The sequence below is a fragment of the Polypterus senegalus genome, chromosome 14 (assembly GCF_016835505.1).
Source record: "Polypterus senegalus isolate Bchr_013 chromosome 14, ASM1683550v1, whole genome shotgun sequence".
Classification (NCBI taxonomy): Eukaryota; Metazoa; Chordata; class Cladistia; order Polypteriformes; family Polypteridae; genus Polypterus; species Polypterus senegalus.
The window spans coordinates 66678922-66697342 of record NC_053167.1 but is presented as its reverse complement, the minus strand read 5'-3'; the positions used below and the strand labels follow the sequence as shown (position 1 = coordinate 66697342).

Here is an 18421-nt window from a genome sequence, read left to right as displayed (position 1 = left end):
CATATATGTTCACTCTATGCTTGCAGAGCCACACTTGAATAATTCCTTTCCTTTTACATTCATTCACCTTAATAAAAAGATAACTGTCAGCGTTTACATGTATCTGTGTTTGTCCAGTTGCTATGTCTGTCATTCCAAAAGGTGGCATATCACAAACATTTTTAGTAATAAAATCCATTGTATTTGCCATTCCAGCATCACAAACAATAACACCGCTTTTACGAATCCCAAAATAAATGACATAACAGATGCATATACATTGCATGGTTTACCTCAAACAGTAACACTAATATTTTTCTATGTGGGAGAAAAACCATCTTCCAACGTTTGACTAACTTGTACTGAGGATCTGTTTTGGTATGAGGAGCACCTATAGGACATGTAAAAGAGGAAATATACAAAAATATACCAGATAAAGCTACCTCTCTCAAGGTAAATTTTCAAAAATAAAATATTTTAGCTGAAAATGGGGTCTGTGCTACATTTAAAGCTTGCATGTTGTAATCTACTCAGTTAGCTAATAATAGGAAAGGAATTATGCAAGTGTGGCTCTGCAAGCATAGAGTGAAAATATATGTATTCAGTTACTTTGATATTTATGGTATTTTACACTAAAAATATCTTCAAAACAACATTATCTGCACATTAAACTCCACACCTGCTTTCCATGATAGTCTCTTCAGACATGTCTTTCAAAAATGTCAGACTTTTTAACTACATTTGGTCATATACCATTCCCAAATAAACAACTAACAGGACATAAATTGGTGCCTTTTTAGCATCATTTAATTTGTCCAATTACTTTTGAGCCCCTGAAATAAAGGGATTGTGTTAAAAAAATGCTTTAGTTGCCTCACATTTTTATGCAATCTTTTTGTTCAACCCAGTGAATTAAAGCTAAAAGTCTGCACTTCAACTGCATCTGAGTGGTTTCATTTAAAATTCATTGTGGTAATGTACAGAACCAATATTAGAAAAAAAGTTGTCTCTGTCCAAATATTTATGAACCTAAGTGTAAGTGATTAGGGCACATACATAGTTCACAAATAGGGAAAGGATGTGCTATATTGGGGCTTTTAAAAAGCCAAATCATATATGGTATTGCTCACAAATAGCTCACGGAACCTCAAGTCAGAAGCCTGCAGCAAAGATGTGACATTGGCTCAGGCCAAGAACAATGCTTCCTGTGCTCTACCGAATGGAACTTCAGTCATTAACCACCCCCACATAGAAGAACTGAACAATGATTGCATTGTTTCAATGGCTTCTCTATAGCTGTTTTTGTATGTATAACTATTATACTGCAATGTATATTAGGAGAAAAAGCTGCATTTTAAAGTAACTTAAATATATATCTCTACTTTTGTACTATATTTCTCTACCATGGTTAATACAGTACACAGGTTCAAGCTATGAGCTGAAAAGGAATGAACATATTCCTAGGGAGCATGTGACCCTTGCTGAACACATCAATAGAGTTTTTCTTGGTGTGAGGACCTCAAAGAACACCACAATGAAAAGTCCTCACAACAGTCTTTTTTGAAGACTTCATGCCAGAAGAGGACAGTTCAGCAACAATTATCTTCAAAGAGACTTGAATGTTCTTGTTGACATCAATGATGATTTTCCTCCTTGTTTTTAACAGAATACATCTTCTTTTACTTTGTGATGATGCAACGTACAGCTGTTCTGGAAACTGTGAATGTCTTAGACATGGCAGTACAGCCTTCCCTCTTACGTTGGTCATCCACTACCTTCCTTCTGAGGTCAAGAGTTATTTGTTTTGGTTTTGGAATGCTGAAATTACTTATTACAAAGAATGTAAAAGTGATGTGTCTTAATCAGCCTTCAAGTGCCACAGGCACTGCTCATTTGAGCCTATTTAGGTGGGGCTCAGTCAGATGAGGGCAGGTATGATTTAAAACCTGAACACTTTAATCTGCTACATTTTTTCCTGAGGAATTCACATAGTGGCTAATCATTTTGACTGCTCCAATTTTCAATAAAATCAATTTACAGCAATCTAGGAGATTTTTACAACGTCCAAAATGTACATAATTCAGGCCTTTACGTTGATGAATGCTTTGCTCTGTAAGGTTTTTTGAATGTTGTTAACATTATACAGGATTTTAGTAAAATGTTCTACTTCTATTGGGGGGTAGTAGATTTTGCCCTTGATTATATACTACAGCACTGTGAAGAATAAACTGCTAATATAAAAAAATACTCTGAGACCCCAAAATAAACTTTCTTTTATGTGAAACCCATTACTTGATATATTATTCCATCATGAATATGCTTGTAAACAAGTAGAGCATTCATGAGTGAAAAGGTGGCACAGTGGTTAGCACTGTTGCATCACAAACTCTGGGCTCCAAACCTGGTTTGTGAACTCAGCACATTCTTCCCACATTCACATGGGCTTTCAACTTACCACAATGCATAGGTTAGGTTGATTGGTGACTATAAACTGACCTGGTGGAGCAAACTCTTTGGTATATACCCAAAAATAATCTGGAATCCTACAGTTGGTTCATGCCTTTTCTCAAAACATTTAGGTTTTTCTATGTCATATTGAGAAAACTAATTTTGAGCTTCATTGTTCTATAACAAAAATATGGAAAACAAAATTTCAGTGTGCGAGTTATGTTAGCTTGTAAACTTTGAGAACTGATTAGAGTTCAAATTACATTTGCAAGGCACAGTATGTTTTAAAGTAATCAACTGTTTAGACTGCTTTTAAGATTATGGCTCTTGGTTTTACAATACATTTTTCCACATTGCCAGTAGGTAAAACAAGTATATACGTACCACAGTAGTACTCTGGATTCATTGATTCTCCAGTTTTCAGAAAGGTATACATCAAAAAAGCCTTGTGATATATATTCATGTCCTGGCATGAGTCAGAGACCTTTGGGCAGCTTGGAATATAAGATCCAAACGTTGCCACAGAAATGAACTTCATTAACTCTACATTGGGTACATGTCCAAAACTGCAATCATAGGAATAAGCACCTCCCACCTACATAATTGAAAAAGTGAAATCAGAATCAGATCACCATGTATATATATACCAGCCAAACTCTTAATCTCCCTGTTAGTTATGCTGCACACCTATTGTGTATAGTAAGTATTTGAATTATGCAATTGCCAGGGTTCAAATGGGAGCCTTTAATGACAGTACAGACAATGGTAGCAGTCAAAGATAGCACATAAATAATAAAATAAAGAATGGCTGTTTGTATTTTGTATTAAAAGAGTAATAGAAACCACTGTGGGAACCATAGAAACTAGGGATGCTAACAGCCACTGACAAAAATCGGCTGATTTTTACTCAAAATGACTCATTTGGTGATCAAGAAATTAACTGATCTTAAAATCTTATCTTTGAATTATGCAAAACATGTGAAACAAACATCTGACTTTACCAAAACACGGAAATACTAGAATATTGTAAATGAGCCTTCTTCAGGGAATAACTAATAGGTTCCAACCTACAAATGTTCTGCAGCAATTAAAGTAAATTACTCTCTGCAAGTTTAATTTAATAATTTTCACAGGTGTCCCAACTTCTCTTGATTACTTAAAAATCCTCTGTCTATCTTAAATCAGACTTTAAAGAGACTGTGTTACTACACTCTCTACACACCACAAAGTCATAAATTCAAGTGATAAAGGGAAGAAAATGGCAATTAACAAATGCAATGAGATAGATAACTATTATCCATTTATTCTAACAAAAAGGTTACAGCTGGCTGTTGACAAAAGGTAGAACAGTACATATTATATGTTACACTCTCTTCAGGGAACAAAAATGGGTATTGCTGGATTATGCAGCCAACTATAACACAACAATCTTCACTTCTACACAGTGGAAATTAATACAAAGTACGACCTCCTTCTGGATTATAAAAGAGGTTTGCTCAACAACTTCATCTGCCATGGATGTCTTACAGCAGCTTATTTTTCATCCCCACCTCTGGCAATGGTATGAAACATCATCAATGTTTTGAAATGATGCTGTGAACTTGTAAGACAATACACGGCCCAAATATAAAAAACTATTAAATCATACCTCAAAGTTTGTTACAGGTCCTACTTATTACTGCATGCTGACAGACCTTTCAAACATTGTTACAATTTCTTCATTTTCCATTTGCATAATTTTTTCAATGTCCCAATAAATTTTTTTTTAAACATATACAATTTGTTTTCAAAAATCAAGATGTAAGTTATCAATCACACTTATCATATAATTACCTATAGAGTAAAAGATTAACTGGAGGTAAAACAACAAGGATGTTGTAAAAAATACAGCTTTTACAGACAATTGTATACTTCATATATCAAGCAATGTTATACATTATTTACCCAAACCATACAGCATTTATAAAGAAAAAGTCTGCATTATTTAAAAATGTAAAATAATTCAAGATTGAAATGCTAGAATATGTTAAAATACCATACTACCGTACACAGTACTTGACAAGGGTGCCCGTTATTACCATTGCTTTTTGCAAGAGTTATTGGCCATTCATTTTTGTAATACATTAGATATAAAGGGGATTATTATAGACGGAATCATACAGAAAATATCACTATATCAGACCCACAAATATCTTTACCATAGGTCTTTATTGATTAGCAGAATGTCAAAAGACATCTGGACTCAGAATTAATTTGAATAAAAATGTGCTTTTTCTAGTGACCTCTCTGGCACACCATACTACATCTACCGTTTTATAAAAAGTTTTAATATCTAGCAGTAAACATCACAGGTAAATTTAAAGATCTTTTTAAACACAATATTGATAGCTGCATGGAAGAAAACAAAGAACATTTTAAAAGATGGTCTGCATTCCATCTCACATTATCAGGGATAATTAGTTCTGTCAAGATTAATATTTTTCCTAGGCTTCTATTTCTACTTCAGAAAATCAACAAATCACTCTTTAAGAAGCTAGCCTCATTTATAAATTGACTTCTCTGAAATTCCAGACGTCTATACATTCAAAAGGTGACTCTACAAAGACCTAAAGCAGAAGGTGGCATGGAAGCTTTTATCTGTTGGTCCCCCACACGATAATCACCCTTTTCAACTCTCTCAAACCTACACAATATTTAACTTTGGGAAAACATTCAGGATTAGGGCACTTATAGAACTATATATAAATAACATTTTTGCATCTAATTAACAATTTACGCTTCAAATTTAACTTCCCAGCAACAAAATTTTTCCACTATTTTCAAATTAGAAATTTTGTTAAAAGAATCCAATACAATTTTTCTACACCTCCCACCCATTTCTATTCCAGATAAAATACTGATCAGTCTTGAATATCCATCTCAACAATATATAAAAACATCACAAATAACTTTCTCTTCAAAGATCCTAGAGAATGGAGGGAAAATGACCTTTCAATTAATACCTCAGAAAAGGAGTGGAAGTTATAGAATTTTAATCAACATTTTTAATCAATACATATAATTTTTACAATTTAATACAAGTGTATACTTAAATTAAATTAAAACAATAAATTATTAAACATAAGGATAAGAAATTAATGTAACTGAAGGGTTAACTAAACATTGTTTTAAGCCTGGGCTTTTGCCTCATCTTAGAGGAGCCACCAAGGTGGTTGCTAAGGTTAAAATGAAGTAAAACTGTTATGAACACCCCTTAAAAAGCTAGCACAAACTAGTGAGAAAGCCCAAATACCCCTCTTGTAAAGCGGTGCTAACAGCAATAGGAAAACAGGTAGGACATCCCTATTAACGAAATGGTGTTTAGAATAACGAAAGAACCAATATGTATACAAAGTTACTGGTGGCTATAAGTTGATTGGTTAAAAGGATTGAATTCTGAATATTAAGAGTTACATGGTGTGATGTGTTAGATAAGGTAATGGTAATAGAAAAGAATAAAAGGAAATTAATTTCATTAGTGATACCTCACTCAATGGACTGAGACACTTGTGAATATCTATATGGAAATAAAGAATTGTGCCGAGAATGATTTCTTTGAAAACAGAGGAAAGTTTTTTCATAACAAAGTCAGCCATACATAGACACTCTAAATCTATATGTGAAAGGCAATCAATAATTCAACTTAAAATCTTTCATCAATCATACCTATCTCACTTTAAAATTGTCCAAATTGTATCCAGGGTAATATTCAACCTGTAAGCACTGCAGTCTAGCTGTAGCCTCATAGCCACACAAATTAACATCATTTTGGACAAAAATGTTTAAACACTTATCAGACATACTTGGTGTCATGCTCACTCCTTATCCATTAACAGCTGTATTTAGTGTACTTCCAGATGGGCTTAAAGTGGAGAATGACAAATTGATTGTAATTGCCAATACCACATAAATAGTACATAGACTTATCCTGCTTAACTGGAAGAATTCCAATACACATTTTATAAGTTAGTGGATAATTAATGCTCTACTTACAATTGGAGAAAATGTAATTCTCGCTTAGAGGATCTGTCTAAAACTATTTTTTAAAACATGGCAAGACTTAATCAAAAAAATAGAATAGGAATTAATTTGGGGGAATAAGGATTTTTTTTTCCAATTTGCATTTTTGGTGGTGGTTGAATTCTTGCTTCGTTAGGTTTTGAAGTTATTTGTTGTATAAGTTCTGCAAATTTTAAATTGCTTGATGGATACTATGTTACAGTTGAAGTTAAAGTTTACACACATTTAAGGTGAATTCTTTAAACTCCATAGATGTTATACTAACAAGCAATAAATATAGCATATTGTTTAAGAAATCTTCCTTGTGCAGGGCAAAAGCAATTTTTTTTCCAACAATGGTCACAGACAGATTATTTCACTTTTTACTGACTATCACAATTCCAGACAGTCAGAAGATTACATATACTTTGTTAACTATGCCTTTAAACAGCTTGGAACATTCTGTAAAATGATATCAAGCCTTTAGGCAATTAGACATTTAGCTTCTAATAGCTAATTAGTTTAACTGCAGTCAACATGTGGATGTATATTAAGGCCTACCATCAAACTTTCTGCCTCTTTGCTTGAAATAATGGGAAAAATCAAAAGGAATAAACCAAAACCTAAGGAAAAAAAAACTATGGACTTCCACAAATCTGGTTCATCAATTGGAACAATTTGCAGGAGGGACTGGTGCACTTCACAAAATAAATGGCATCATGAGGAAGGAAAATTATGTCGATATACTGCAGCAACATCTCAAGAGGACAATAAGGAAGTTGAAGCTCAGTCGCAAAAAGGACTTTCAAATGGACAATAATGCCAAGCATACCTCCCACATTGCGGCAAAACGGCTTAAGGACAACAAAGTCAAGGTAATGGAATGGCCATCACAAAGCCCCGACCAAAATCCAACTGAAAATTTATGGACAGAACTGAAAAAGTGTGTGCGAACAAACTGGCCCACAAACCTATCTCAGTGGCACCAGTTCTGTCGTGAGGCATGGGCCAAAATTCCAGCAACTTATTGTAAGAAGCTTGTGGAAGGGAACCCAAATGTTTGTCTCAAGTTAAACAATTTAAAGGCAATGCTCCCAAATATGGACAAAGTGTATGTACACTTGTGACCCACTGGAATTGTCATACACACGTGGACAAAATTGTTGGTACCCTTCAGTCAATGAAAGAAAAACTCAAAATGGTCACAGAAATAACTTTAATCTGACAAAAGTAATAATAAATAAAAATTCTATGAAATTTAACCAATGAAAGTCAGACATTGATTTTCAACCATGCTTCAACAGAATTATTTAAAAAAATAAACTCATGAAACAGGCCTGGACAAAAATGATGGTACCCCTAGAAAAGACTGAAAATAATGTGACCAAAGGGACATGTTAATCCAAGGTGTGTCCACTAATTAGCATCACAGGTGTCTACAATCTTGTAATCAGTCAGTGGACCTATATATAGGGCTCCAGGTAGTCACTGTGTTGTTTGGTGACATGGTGTGTACCACACTCAACATGGACCAGAGGAAGCGAAGGAAAGAGTTGTCTCAGGAGATTAGAAAGAAAATTATAGACAAGCATGTCAAAGGTAAAGGCTATAAGACCATCTCGAAGCAGCTTGATGTTCCTGTGACTACAGTTGCACATATTATTCAGAAATTTAAGATCCATGGGACTGTAGCCAACCTCCCTGGACGTGGCCGCAGGAGGAAAATTGATGACAAATCAAAGAGACGGATAATACGAATGGTAACAAAAGAGCCCAGAAAAACTTCTAAAGAGATCCAAGGTGAACTTCAAGCTCAAGGAACATCAGTGTCAGATTGCACCATCCGTCGTTGTTTGAGCCAAAGTGGACTTCATGGGAGACGACCAAGGAGGACACCATTGTTGAAAACAAATCATAAAAAAGCCAGACTGGAATTTGCCAAACTACATGTGGACAAGCCACAAAGATTCTGGGAGAATGTCCTATGGACAGATGAGACAAAAATTGAACTTTTTGCCAAGGCACATCAGCTCTATGTTCACAGACGGAAAATGAAGCATATCAAGAAAAGAACACTGTCCCTTCTGTGAAACATGGAGGAGGCTCTGTTATGTTCTGGGGCTGCTTTGCTGCATCTGGCACAGGGTGTCTTGAATCTGTGCAGGGTACAATGAAATCTCAAGACTATCAAGGGATTCTAGAGAGAAATGTGCTGGCCAGTGTCAGAAAGCTTGGTCTCAGTAGCAGGTCATGGGTCTTGCAAAAGGACAATGACCCAAAACACACAGCTAAAAACACCCAAGAATGGCTAAGAGGAAAACATTGGACTATTCTAAAGTGGCCTTCTATGAGCCCTGACCTCAATCCTATTGAGCATCTTTGGAAAGAGCTGAAACATGCCGTCTGGAAAAGGCACCCTTCAAACCTGAGACAACTGGAGCAGTTTGCTCATGAGGAGTGGGCCAAAATACCTGCTGAGAAGTGCAGAAGTCTCATTGACAGTTACAGGAATCGTTTGATTGCAGTGATTGCCTCAAAAGGTTGTGCAACAAAATATTAAGTTAGGGGTACCATCATTTTTGTCCAGGCCTGTTTCATGAGTTTATTTTTTAAATAATTCTGTTGAAGCATGGTTGAAAATCAACGTCTGACTTTCATTGGTTAAATTTCATAGAATTTTTATTTATTATTACTTTTGTCAGATTAAAGTTATTTCTGTGACCATTTTGAGTTTTTCTTTCATTGACTGAAGGGTACCAACAATTTTGTCCACGTGTGTATAGTCAATAAAAATTAAATACTCTGTAAAAATTGTTGGAAAAAAATCCTTTTGACCTGCATAAAACAGATATCTTAAATAATATTCTAGATTTAAAATTTGTTACTGTATGTTAACTCATGCCTTCAATTGTACTTTCTTGAAATAAAATTACAATCTAAAATTTTAAAAATGTAAATTAAAACTGCAAAAATCTTAGTATTTTTACTAGGTGGTAAAAATATATTAATTTGTGTCAAGAAAAAATATAAATTAAACTTAATGAAAAGGGCTGCATGATGAAAACCTACAAAGCAAGTAATAAGGAAAAGGACTGATAGACTGCATAAATATGACAATTTATCAAAATAAACAGAAAAATGTCCTAAATGAACTAACAAATACACAGTGTAAAAGGGATTAAGACATTTTGCAAGGCATCAAAGATTAAAATATAATTATTTTATACCTGAAGAAAAGAGCAGGCAACAGTACCACTTCGTAGTTGATTCAAGAGAGCTTCACAAACAGCAATGTCAGGAACACTTGTCACCCCATCAGTAATTATTATTATTCCTAAAAATTAAAAAGTAACAAATTAATGCATTATTTCAGAAATTAAATTCAGAAAAGTATGTATCTTATTATATCTATGATTACATTTTAAATTGTATAGAATACCACTACTTATATTTAGCATTTTAATTCTGACTTCAATAATCATTTATGCTAAACGTTTTCTCATGGATATCATAATTCAAACTTCATCATTAAGTTTATTAATAAAAAAATACTTTCTGGGATTTTTCTAGTAAGAGACATAGAGGTTTGGAGGTAAGGCTGTTATACTCTGAGAGTGGCAAATGTTGTATTTTGATTAGCATGTGCAAGTAAGAATCTCACTATACAGTGAGACAGTACAGTGGCAACAATGGCCTTATAAACCTAGAAGTCTTTGGGAATGTGGGTATCTTACTAACAGATGTCTGTCTCTCTGCTTACATAGTGCATCTTCTTGGAATCATTAGACTGTAAATTAAATGTGATGGAACTAGACTGTGACTCTGCATTTTCAAGTATACTTCCTGGTCCTCCCCGAGAAACAAAGCGGATTGCTATCACCAGGTTAGAGTTAAGGAGCTATTTCTGATCACAAATTTCAAGTATATTGATTAAAAAAAAAAACACACACAACAAGTGAAAGTAGACTAAAAGATTACTTTCATTGCAGCAATTTTGTGCACATTATGAAAAAAGTTGTGGTGAAAGGGGACCTTATGGTTAGACAACAAGTACAAACAGCAAAAATGAGGCTTCTGTGCAGAGTTGATGGGTTACCTCTCCATGAGAGATTAGGAAGTTAATAACTTGCAAGAACATTAGGAAAGAACCATTGTTTTGGGACGTGTATGGATATCTGGCAAGGACACTCCCAGGTACTTTAAAAGAGGTTACCAGATTTGTTGTTTTGTGAGAAGACCCAGAGTATGCTGGAGGGATTATTATTTCTTGGCTCTCTTTCCAAAGAGTACTTAGAAACTGTTTCTTACAGCATGATGATCCAAACCAGTTACTTATAATAATGGCCTTCATGAAGAGTAGCCAATGAACAAAAACTACCTGGAATACAAACTTGCAACTAAAATCTAATATTTAACATTAGCCAGGATTACAAAACTAAAACTTATCAGGAAAATATCCTTTGCAGAGAATATAAGCAAGGTATAGTGCTACTTGAATGGTTTTCCCCAGGGAACCCAAAGGCAGCAGGCTTTCTTCTAAACTGGTTTATCACATGATGAGCAATTTCTGTTTGTAATTAATCATTCAGTTCAATTGGCTGTCCTTATTATCTCTCACTTTCAGCCAAATGCTATGCAGTGTGTAATTAATTTTTTAAAACATTTACAAACATTTCATTTTGATACTGCTTTTAATACTCAAAGAGTATCCATTTTAATACAATTTTTTGTAGTTTTGACTGGAAGACAGCTGACCACACAAGGGCCACACACAAGGGCAAATGACAAAGAGTATTATTAGTTATCAATAAACATTCTAAATAACCAATCATTTTATAAAAACAATAACTACATTTCACCAAGCAAGAGCATGAAAATATATTCATCTACATATAGAAAAGCTCCAACTCAAATTAAACTCTTATTCGCCTTTTTCTTTGCCAGCACATAGGCGTCACCATTTTTAAGAATTTCATGTACAAACTTTCATTTTGAGCTTCTCCTGGTCAAGAATAGACAGTGAAGCGAGCAATGAACTATAGAAAGCCTATTACTAGTTACTCTATAACACGTTGCCACAGTAACCTGAACAAAACAGAAAGGACATCTTGAAACAAAATACTTCTTGCACACAATATTACACTGATCACAGTGAAGCTGCAGAGCATCTTTTACTTTCACCTGCCACTAAAAAATGAAGAAGGCTGTTGTCAGAGGGTGTTGGAAGCCATAGAGGCGTTTGTTTTACTTCAGGAAAAATAAGCCAACAGAGGTACACTACTGCCTAGGAAAGTGGCTTGAGTATGATGCCCCTGTTTTATTAATGGAGATCAGAGGCCTGGTGTAGGAAAAAAGGACATGTAGAAAAATGCTCTTTAGATTGCTTGCCAGTTTTGGCTGCATAGTGTCTGATGCTACAACAGCACAGGTTCAGAGTTTTATGCTTGAATCATGCAATGCTTGTATGCACTTTCTCACCTAAAATCTATGCAATTCTAAACCGGATGCATTTCTGTTTCAATTTAGGCAGTAAATTGCCTAAACACATCCTTACAAAGCGAGATGTTAAAGCCAGATGGTTGGAGTTGTCTCAAGCAGGATATTCTAACAAGTTATCATGGAAACGTTTGCAGAAAAATAAAAACTTCACAGACATTTAGGTCAAACGCAAAGGCAACAGGAAGTATGCAATGATTTTTGCAATTAAGAAAGTAAACAATCTAAAAAACATTAATAGACTGAAACCAGAAGCCACAGTGTCCGAGATCCATTTAACATTCATTAAAATTATTCTGTTATTTATTAAAATCAGAAAACAGCACAAGAGTACCCACCTGCACTTGAATTAGGTGGCAACAGCTGAAGAGCAAGAATTCCTTGACGCACCATGCTGACTAGCCCTATATCAGCTGTTATCATAGAAACACCAATCTTCCGCTGATGCTGGTCTTCTGAAACTTCATTTGGGACTCCACAGCACACGGTAGATGTGTTGTACTAAAATTAAAATAAATACCATAAACCATCGAACAAAGTTTTTATAAATGATGACACTAAAGAGAGACAGACTAAGTATAGAAGTGTTTCTGAAACATATGGGGGAAAACACCACAGTGTCAGTTACATACCTTTTAATAGCATTTCGTAACTTTTCTCTTATGTTATAATCAATCTACTATACATTGTTATGGTCAATAAACATATGCATAGTGTAGGAATTGTCATCATAATTAAAATTATTAAGCATTTACAAAATGGCGAAAGTTTTTCAACTATTACTTCAATTTATGGAGTAGGAATAACAGTAAACGATATGAAGGTATGATGCTGATAAAATTGAAAAATGTGTCAAAAATGGAAACCACATGACGGTAATGTTATTCTGTATTAATGTTAATATTCTTCTGTATTGTAATTTTATTTTAAACTCTGTTTAATTATGTTTTATTAATATATTTTGATGTGCAGGCAGCTTATGATGTGCCGTACAGAACCAGAAAGGGTGTAATGAATGCCGCAAGTGATGGGACTGTGTGAAGGGATTCTGTTCTCTTAGGACAGGGGTCCTCAATCACGGTCCTGGAGAGTCGCAGTGGCTGCAGGTTTTTGCTCCAACCCAGTTGCTTAATAAAAAACACTTATTGCTAAAGTAACACTTCTGCTTCACTTTAGTGATTTTGAGCCCTTATTGCTTAATTTTGTTGTAAACAGCTATTTTAATTGCTCCTTATTATCAATAACATGCAAATGACAAGAGAGAGCAGCATTTCTCCATTTAGCTTATTTACATTTACACCTGTGTGTATTTATCTGCACTATTGGGTTTAATTAAATACTTGGAAGAAAAATGAAGAGAAAAAAGTGATGGACTGAGAATTACTCGTCCATTTTAGCCTTCAAATCATTTGCATGATAGAAAGGGAAAGAAAATCTAGGATATGAGAATGACCTGACATAGCAGAGTTAATTTAATTTCATAGCTTGTTAGTGCTTTATTGGCAAGAATTGCTTTCTAATTAAGCAACCAGGTCAGAACAAAACCCTGCAGCCACTGCGGCTCTCCAGGACTGGGATTGAGGACCCCTGTCTTAGGAGATGAGTGACAGGAGAAGTTAAGAGAAAAAAGAAGGTGCGGCATAAAGATGTTTTAAGTAGTGAGTCAAGAGAGAACAAACAGGAGTGTTTGCAATATAGGAAAAAAAAGAATATAAGTGGCAGGAGATAAACTGATTGGTAGGGAAAGCTTTCTTTTATTTTTTGGAGGTGTGCTTCGTAACCCAGATAATGGCGTATAAGACAGGGCATCGTTTGTTATGGAACAAACACTCCAAGCAAAACATATAAAAGTCCAGTACCACTGTGTTGTGTTTGCTTATTACGCTGGTCATTATATTATATGAACTAGCAGAATAAAGTAGTGTGTTAAAGAAGTTATGAAAAATTTAAAAAATAACGTAACAGGATTGACAATGTAATTGTTTTGTCATTGTCATGAGTGTTGCTGATATATATACAAACCGGATTCCAAAAAAGTGGGACACTATACAAATCGTGAATAAAAACTGAATGCAATGATGTGGAGGTGCCAACTTCTAATATTTTATTCAGAATAGAACATAAATCACGGAACAAAAGTTTAAACTGAGAAAATGTATCATTTTAAGGGAAAAATATGTTGATTCAGAATTTCATGGTGTCAACAAATCCCAAAAAAGTTGGGACAAGGCCATTTTCACCACTGTGTGGCATTTACCCTTCTTCTTACAACACTCAACAGACGTCTGGGGACCGAGGAGACCAGTTTCTCAACTTTAGAAATAGGAATGCTCTCCCATTCTTGTCTAATACAGGCCTCTAACTGTTCAATCGTCGTGGGCCTTCTTTGTCGCACCTTCCTCTTTATGATGCGCCAAATGTTCTCTATAGGTGAAAGATCTGGACTGCAGACTGGCCATTTCAGTACCGGATCCTTCTCCTACGCAGCCATGATGTTGTGATTGATGCAGAATGTGGTCTGGCATTATCTTGTTGAAAAATGCAGGGTCTTCCCTGAAAGAGATGACGTCTGGATGGGAGCATATGTTGTTCTAGAACCTGAATATATTTTTCTGCATTGATGGTGCCTTTCCAGACATGCAAGCTGCCCATGCCACACGCACTCATGCAACCCCATACCATCAGAGATGCAGGCTTCTGAACTGAGCGTTGATAACAACTTGGGTTGTCCTTGTCCTCTTTGGTCCGGATGACATGGCGTCCCAGATTTCCAAAAGAACTTGAATCGTGACTCGTCTGACCACAGAACAGTCTTCCATTTTGCCACACTCCATTTTAAATGATCCCTGGCCCAGTGACAACGCCTGAGCTTGTGGATCTTGCTTAGAAATGGCTTCTTCTTTGCACTGTAGAGTTTCAGCTGGCAACGGCGGATGGCACGGTGGATTGTGTTCACTGACAATGGTTTCTGGAAGTATTCCTGAGCCCATTCTGTGATTTCCTTTACAGTAGCATTCCTGTTTGTGGTGCAGTGTCGTTTAAGGGCCGGAGATCACGGGCATCCAGTATGGTTTTACGGCCTTGACCCTTACGCACAGAGATTGTTCCAGATTCTCTGAATCTTTGGATGATGTTATGCACAGTTGATGATGATAGATGCAAAGTCTTTGCAATTTTTCGCTGGGTAACACCTTTCTGATATTGCTCCACTATCTTTCTGCGCAACATTGTGGGAATTGGTGATCCTCTACCCATCTTGGCTTCTGAGAGACACTGCCACTCTGAGAAGCTCTTTTTATACCCAATCATGTTGCCAATTGACCTAATTAGTGTTTATTGGTCTTCCAGCTCTTCGTTATGCTCAAATTTACTTTTTCCAGCCTCTTATTGCTACTTGTCCCAACTTTTTTGGGATTTGTTGACACCGTGAAATTTTGAATCAACATATTTTTCCTTTAAAATGATACATTTACTCAGATTAAACGTTTGATCTGTCATCTACGTTCTATTACAAATAAAATATTGACATTTGCCATCTCCACATCATTGCATTCAGTTTTTATTCACAATTTGTTTAGTGTCCCAACTTTTTTGGAATCCGGTTTGTATATATACACACATACATACATATATGTGTACATATATACACACACACATATACTATGGGGTGCCAAACAGGCAAATAAATTGATTTTGTGAATATATAAAGTCGGCGTCAGAATATATAAAGTCAAAACTTGAATATATAAAGTCATTCCCGAATATATAAAGTCAAAATTTGAATATATAAAGTCAGCGTCGGTATACATAAAGTCAAAACTTTTTTCTGAATATATAAAGTCAAAACTTGAATACAGTAATCCCTCGCTATATCGCGCTTCGACTTTCGCGGCTTCACTCTATTGCAGATTTTAAATGTAAGCACATCTAAATATATATCACGGACTTTTCGCTGGTTCGCCGCTTTCTGCAGACAATGGGTCTTTTAATTTATGGTACATGCTTCCTCAGTTTGTTTGCCCAGTTGATTTCATACAAGGGAAGCTATTGGCTTAGAAGCTACCCAATCAGAGCATGTATTACATATTAACTAAAACTCCTCAATGATATAAGATATGCTTCCCGCGCGGTGCTTGAGATTGTTTGCTTCTCTTTCTCTTTCTCTTTGCCTGACGGAGGGGGTGTGAGCAGAGGGGCTGTTTGCACAGAGGACACGTACGCTCCTCTACAAAATGCCGCTTTATCGCAGTGCTTCTGTATACTTAAAAGCGCGTATTGATTTTTTGATTGTTTGCTTTTCTTAGCGAGCGCTCTCTCTGACATTCTCTGCTCCTGATGGCTCCTTTGAAGATAAGATATGTTTGCATTCTTTTAATTGTGAGAAAGAACTGTCATCTCTGTCTTGTAATGGAGCACAGTTTAAGCGTTTGACTAAAGGGTGTTATTTCATGTCTAGAGGGCTCTAATAATGTTAACAGGGTGGGAGAGTTTATAAGGGCTTAAAATATATAAAAATAACCATACAAACATATGGTTTCTACTTCGCGGATTTTCACCTATCGCGGGGGTCTGGAGCATACCCCCGTGATCGAGGAGGGATTACTGTATATAAAGTCAGCGCTGTAATATATAAAGTCAAAACTTGAATATATAAAGTCAGCGTTGGTATACTGTATATATATATATATATATATATGTATATATATATATATATATGTATATATATATATATATATATATATATATATATATATATATATATATATATATATATATATATATATATATATATATATATATATAAGTCAAACTTGTTTCTGAATATATAAAGTCAAAAGTTGAATATATAAAGTCAGCGCTGGAATATATAAAGTCAAAACCTGAATATATAAAGTCAGCTCGAATTTATAAAGTCATTCCTGATTATATAAAGTCAACATCGGAATATATAAACTCACTCCTGAATATATAAAGTGAAAGTCAAAATCTATTGATTGAAACGACTCTGAACTGAACTAAGTTAACAAAAACGTATTCAGAAAAATAAATTAAAAAAACACTGTTCGGTTAATGTTTTGAAAATGATGCAGGTGCCCTGCCCAGGATTGTTTCCTGCCTTGCGCCCAGTGTTGGCAGGGATTGGCTCCAGCAGACTCCCGTGACCCTGTGGTCGGATTCAACGGGTTGGGAAATGGATGGACATTCCAGCGCTGACTTTATATATTGAAGTTTTGACTTTATATATTGCAGCGCTTACTTTATATATTCCGACGCTGACTTTATATATTCAAGATTTGACTTTATATATTCCAGCGCTGACTTTATATATTCAAGTTTTGACTTTATATATTCCAGCGCTGACTTTATATATTCAAGTTTTGACTTTATTTATTCCGACATTGATTTTATATAATCAAGTTTTGACTTTATATATTCGGGAATGACTTTATATATACAAGTTTTGACTTTATATAGTTAAATTTAGTCATCATTGCATAACTTTTTCTTTACCATAGAAATTTAAAGACTAAATTCAATTTCCATTCCTAACAAAGATATTTCTGGCGACTAAATAGAACCTACTTATATCCAAATTCGAGCTATTGAGCTGTCGCCTGCCTGCCTGAATAAGTCAACCTCGCTTCGCTCTTACTTTTTTAACGTTCATTTAATCATGGCTAGTGGCGGAAAAATTATAAAATGGAAGGAGGATTACACTGAGTATGGCTTTACCAAAACAATTATTGATGGCGAATCGATTATTCATAAAGCTTCAATTGGTGATCTGTCTTTCTGTGTTAACCTCATATTTTTTCATACTTCTTCTCAAACCAAGGGGGTGCGAGGGTAAAATGAATCGGGAAGCGCTGATCAATGTAATCAGTGTACCAGGAAATTATGCATTGACAGAAGTTCCCCTTTGCTTGTAATGCAAAGTGTGATTAAATGCGTGATATTTTAACGCGTTATGGAGCACATGCATCGAAGCTTCCCAGCTGTGCTTGTGCTAAGAAAAGGAAACATTTTAAAAATAACGTAACACGATTGTCAATGTAACCTTTTGTAAGTAGTGCCTGGAGGATTCAGTGTGGAGAAACTGTAGAGACACCGTGTGTATTAACTTGTGGAGTTTTCTGTGAGTATTTGGTGTCAGCGTCACAAAGTCGCTTCAGTAACACTGCGTTAGCTGTGGAGCTCAGCTCAGAGCGAAATGAGGTGAATGGGAGGGGAGATGATGATGTGACTCCCCCACCCGCCTTAACTGTCAATCCCCCACAAACACAGTCTCTCGGAATTTGCATAAGCACAGCTCTTCACCTGCAATTTTAACTTAGTTACAAAGTGATCAAAACTCTCGTTTATATCCTGCGTCCTCTCATTAAACTTGTATCCCGCATTACCCGTGGGCTGCCTTCTCAATTATATAATGCATGTTTTCTTCAGCGCTTTTTGGAACTCT

At 35.4% G+C, this 18421-nt stretch overlaps 1 protein-coding gene across 7 annotated transcripts in view; it reads right to left on the bottom strand.

Annotated features, from left to right (window-relative positions):
* szt2 (SZT2 subunit of KICSTOR complex) overlaps positions 1-18421 on the bottom strand; it is a 337146-nt gene that overhangs the window by 290578 nt on the left and 28147 nt on the right. For all 7 annotated transcript variants that reach the window (XM_039735449.1, XM_039735443.1, XM_039735448.1 and 4 more), the window contains exons 6-8: positions 12300-12462; positions 9693-9799; positions 2812-3022 (exon numbers count right to left, since the gene is read on the bottom strand). In XM_039735449.1, the coding sequence (XP_039591383.1) occupies positions 2812-3022; positions 9693-9799; positions 12300-12462 (481 nt within the window). The remainder of the gene's footprint in view (positions 1-2811; positions 3023-9692; positions 9800-12299; positions 12463-18421) is intronic.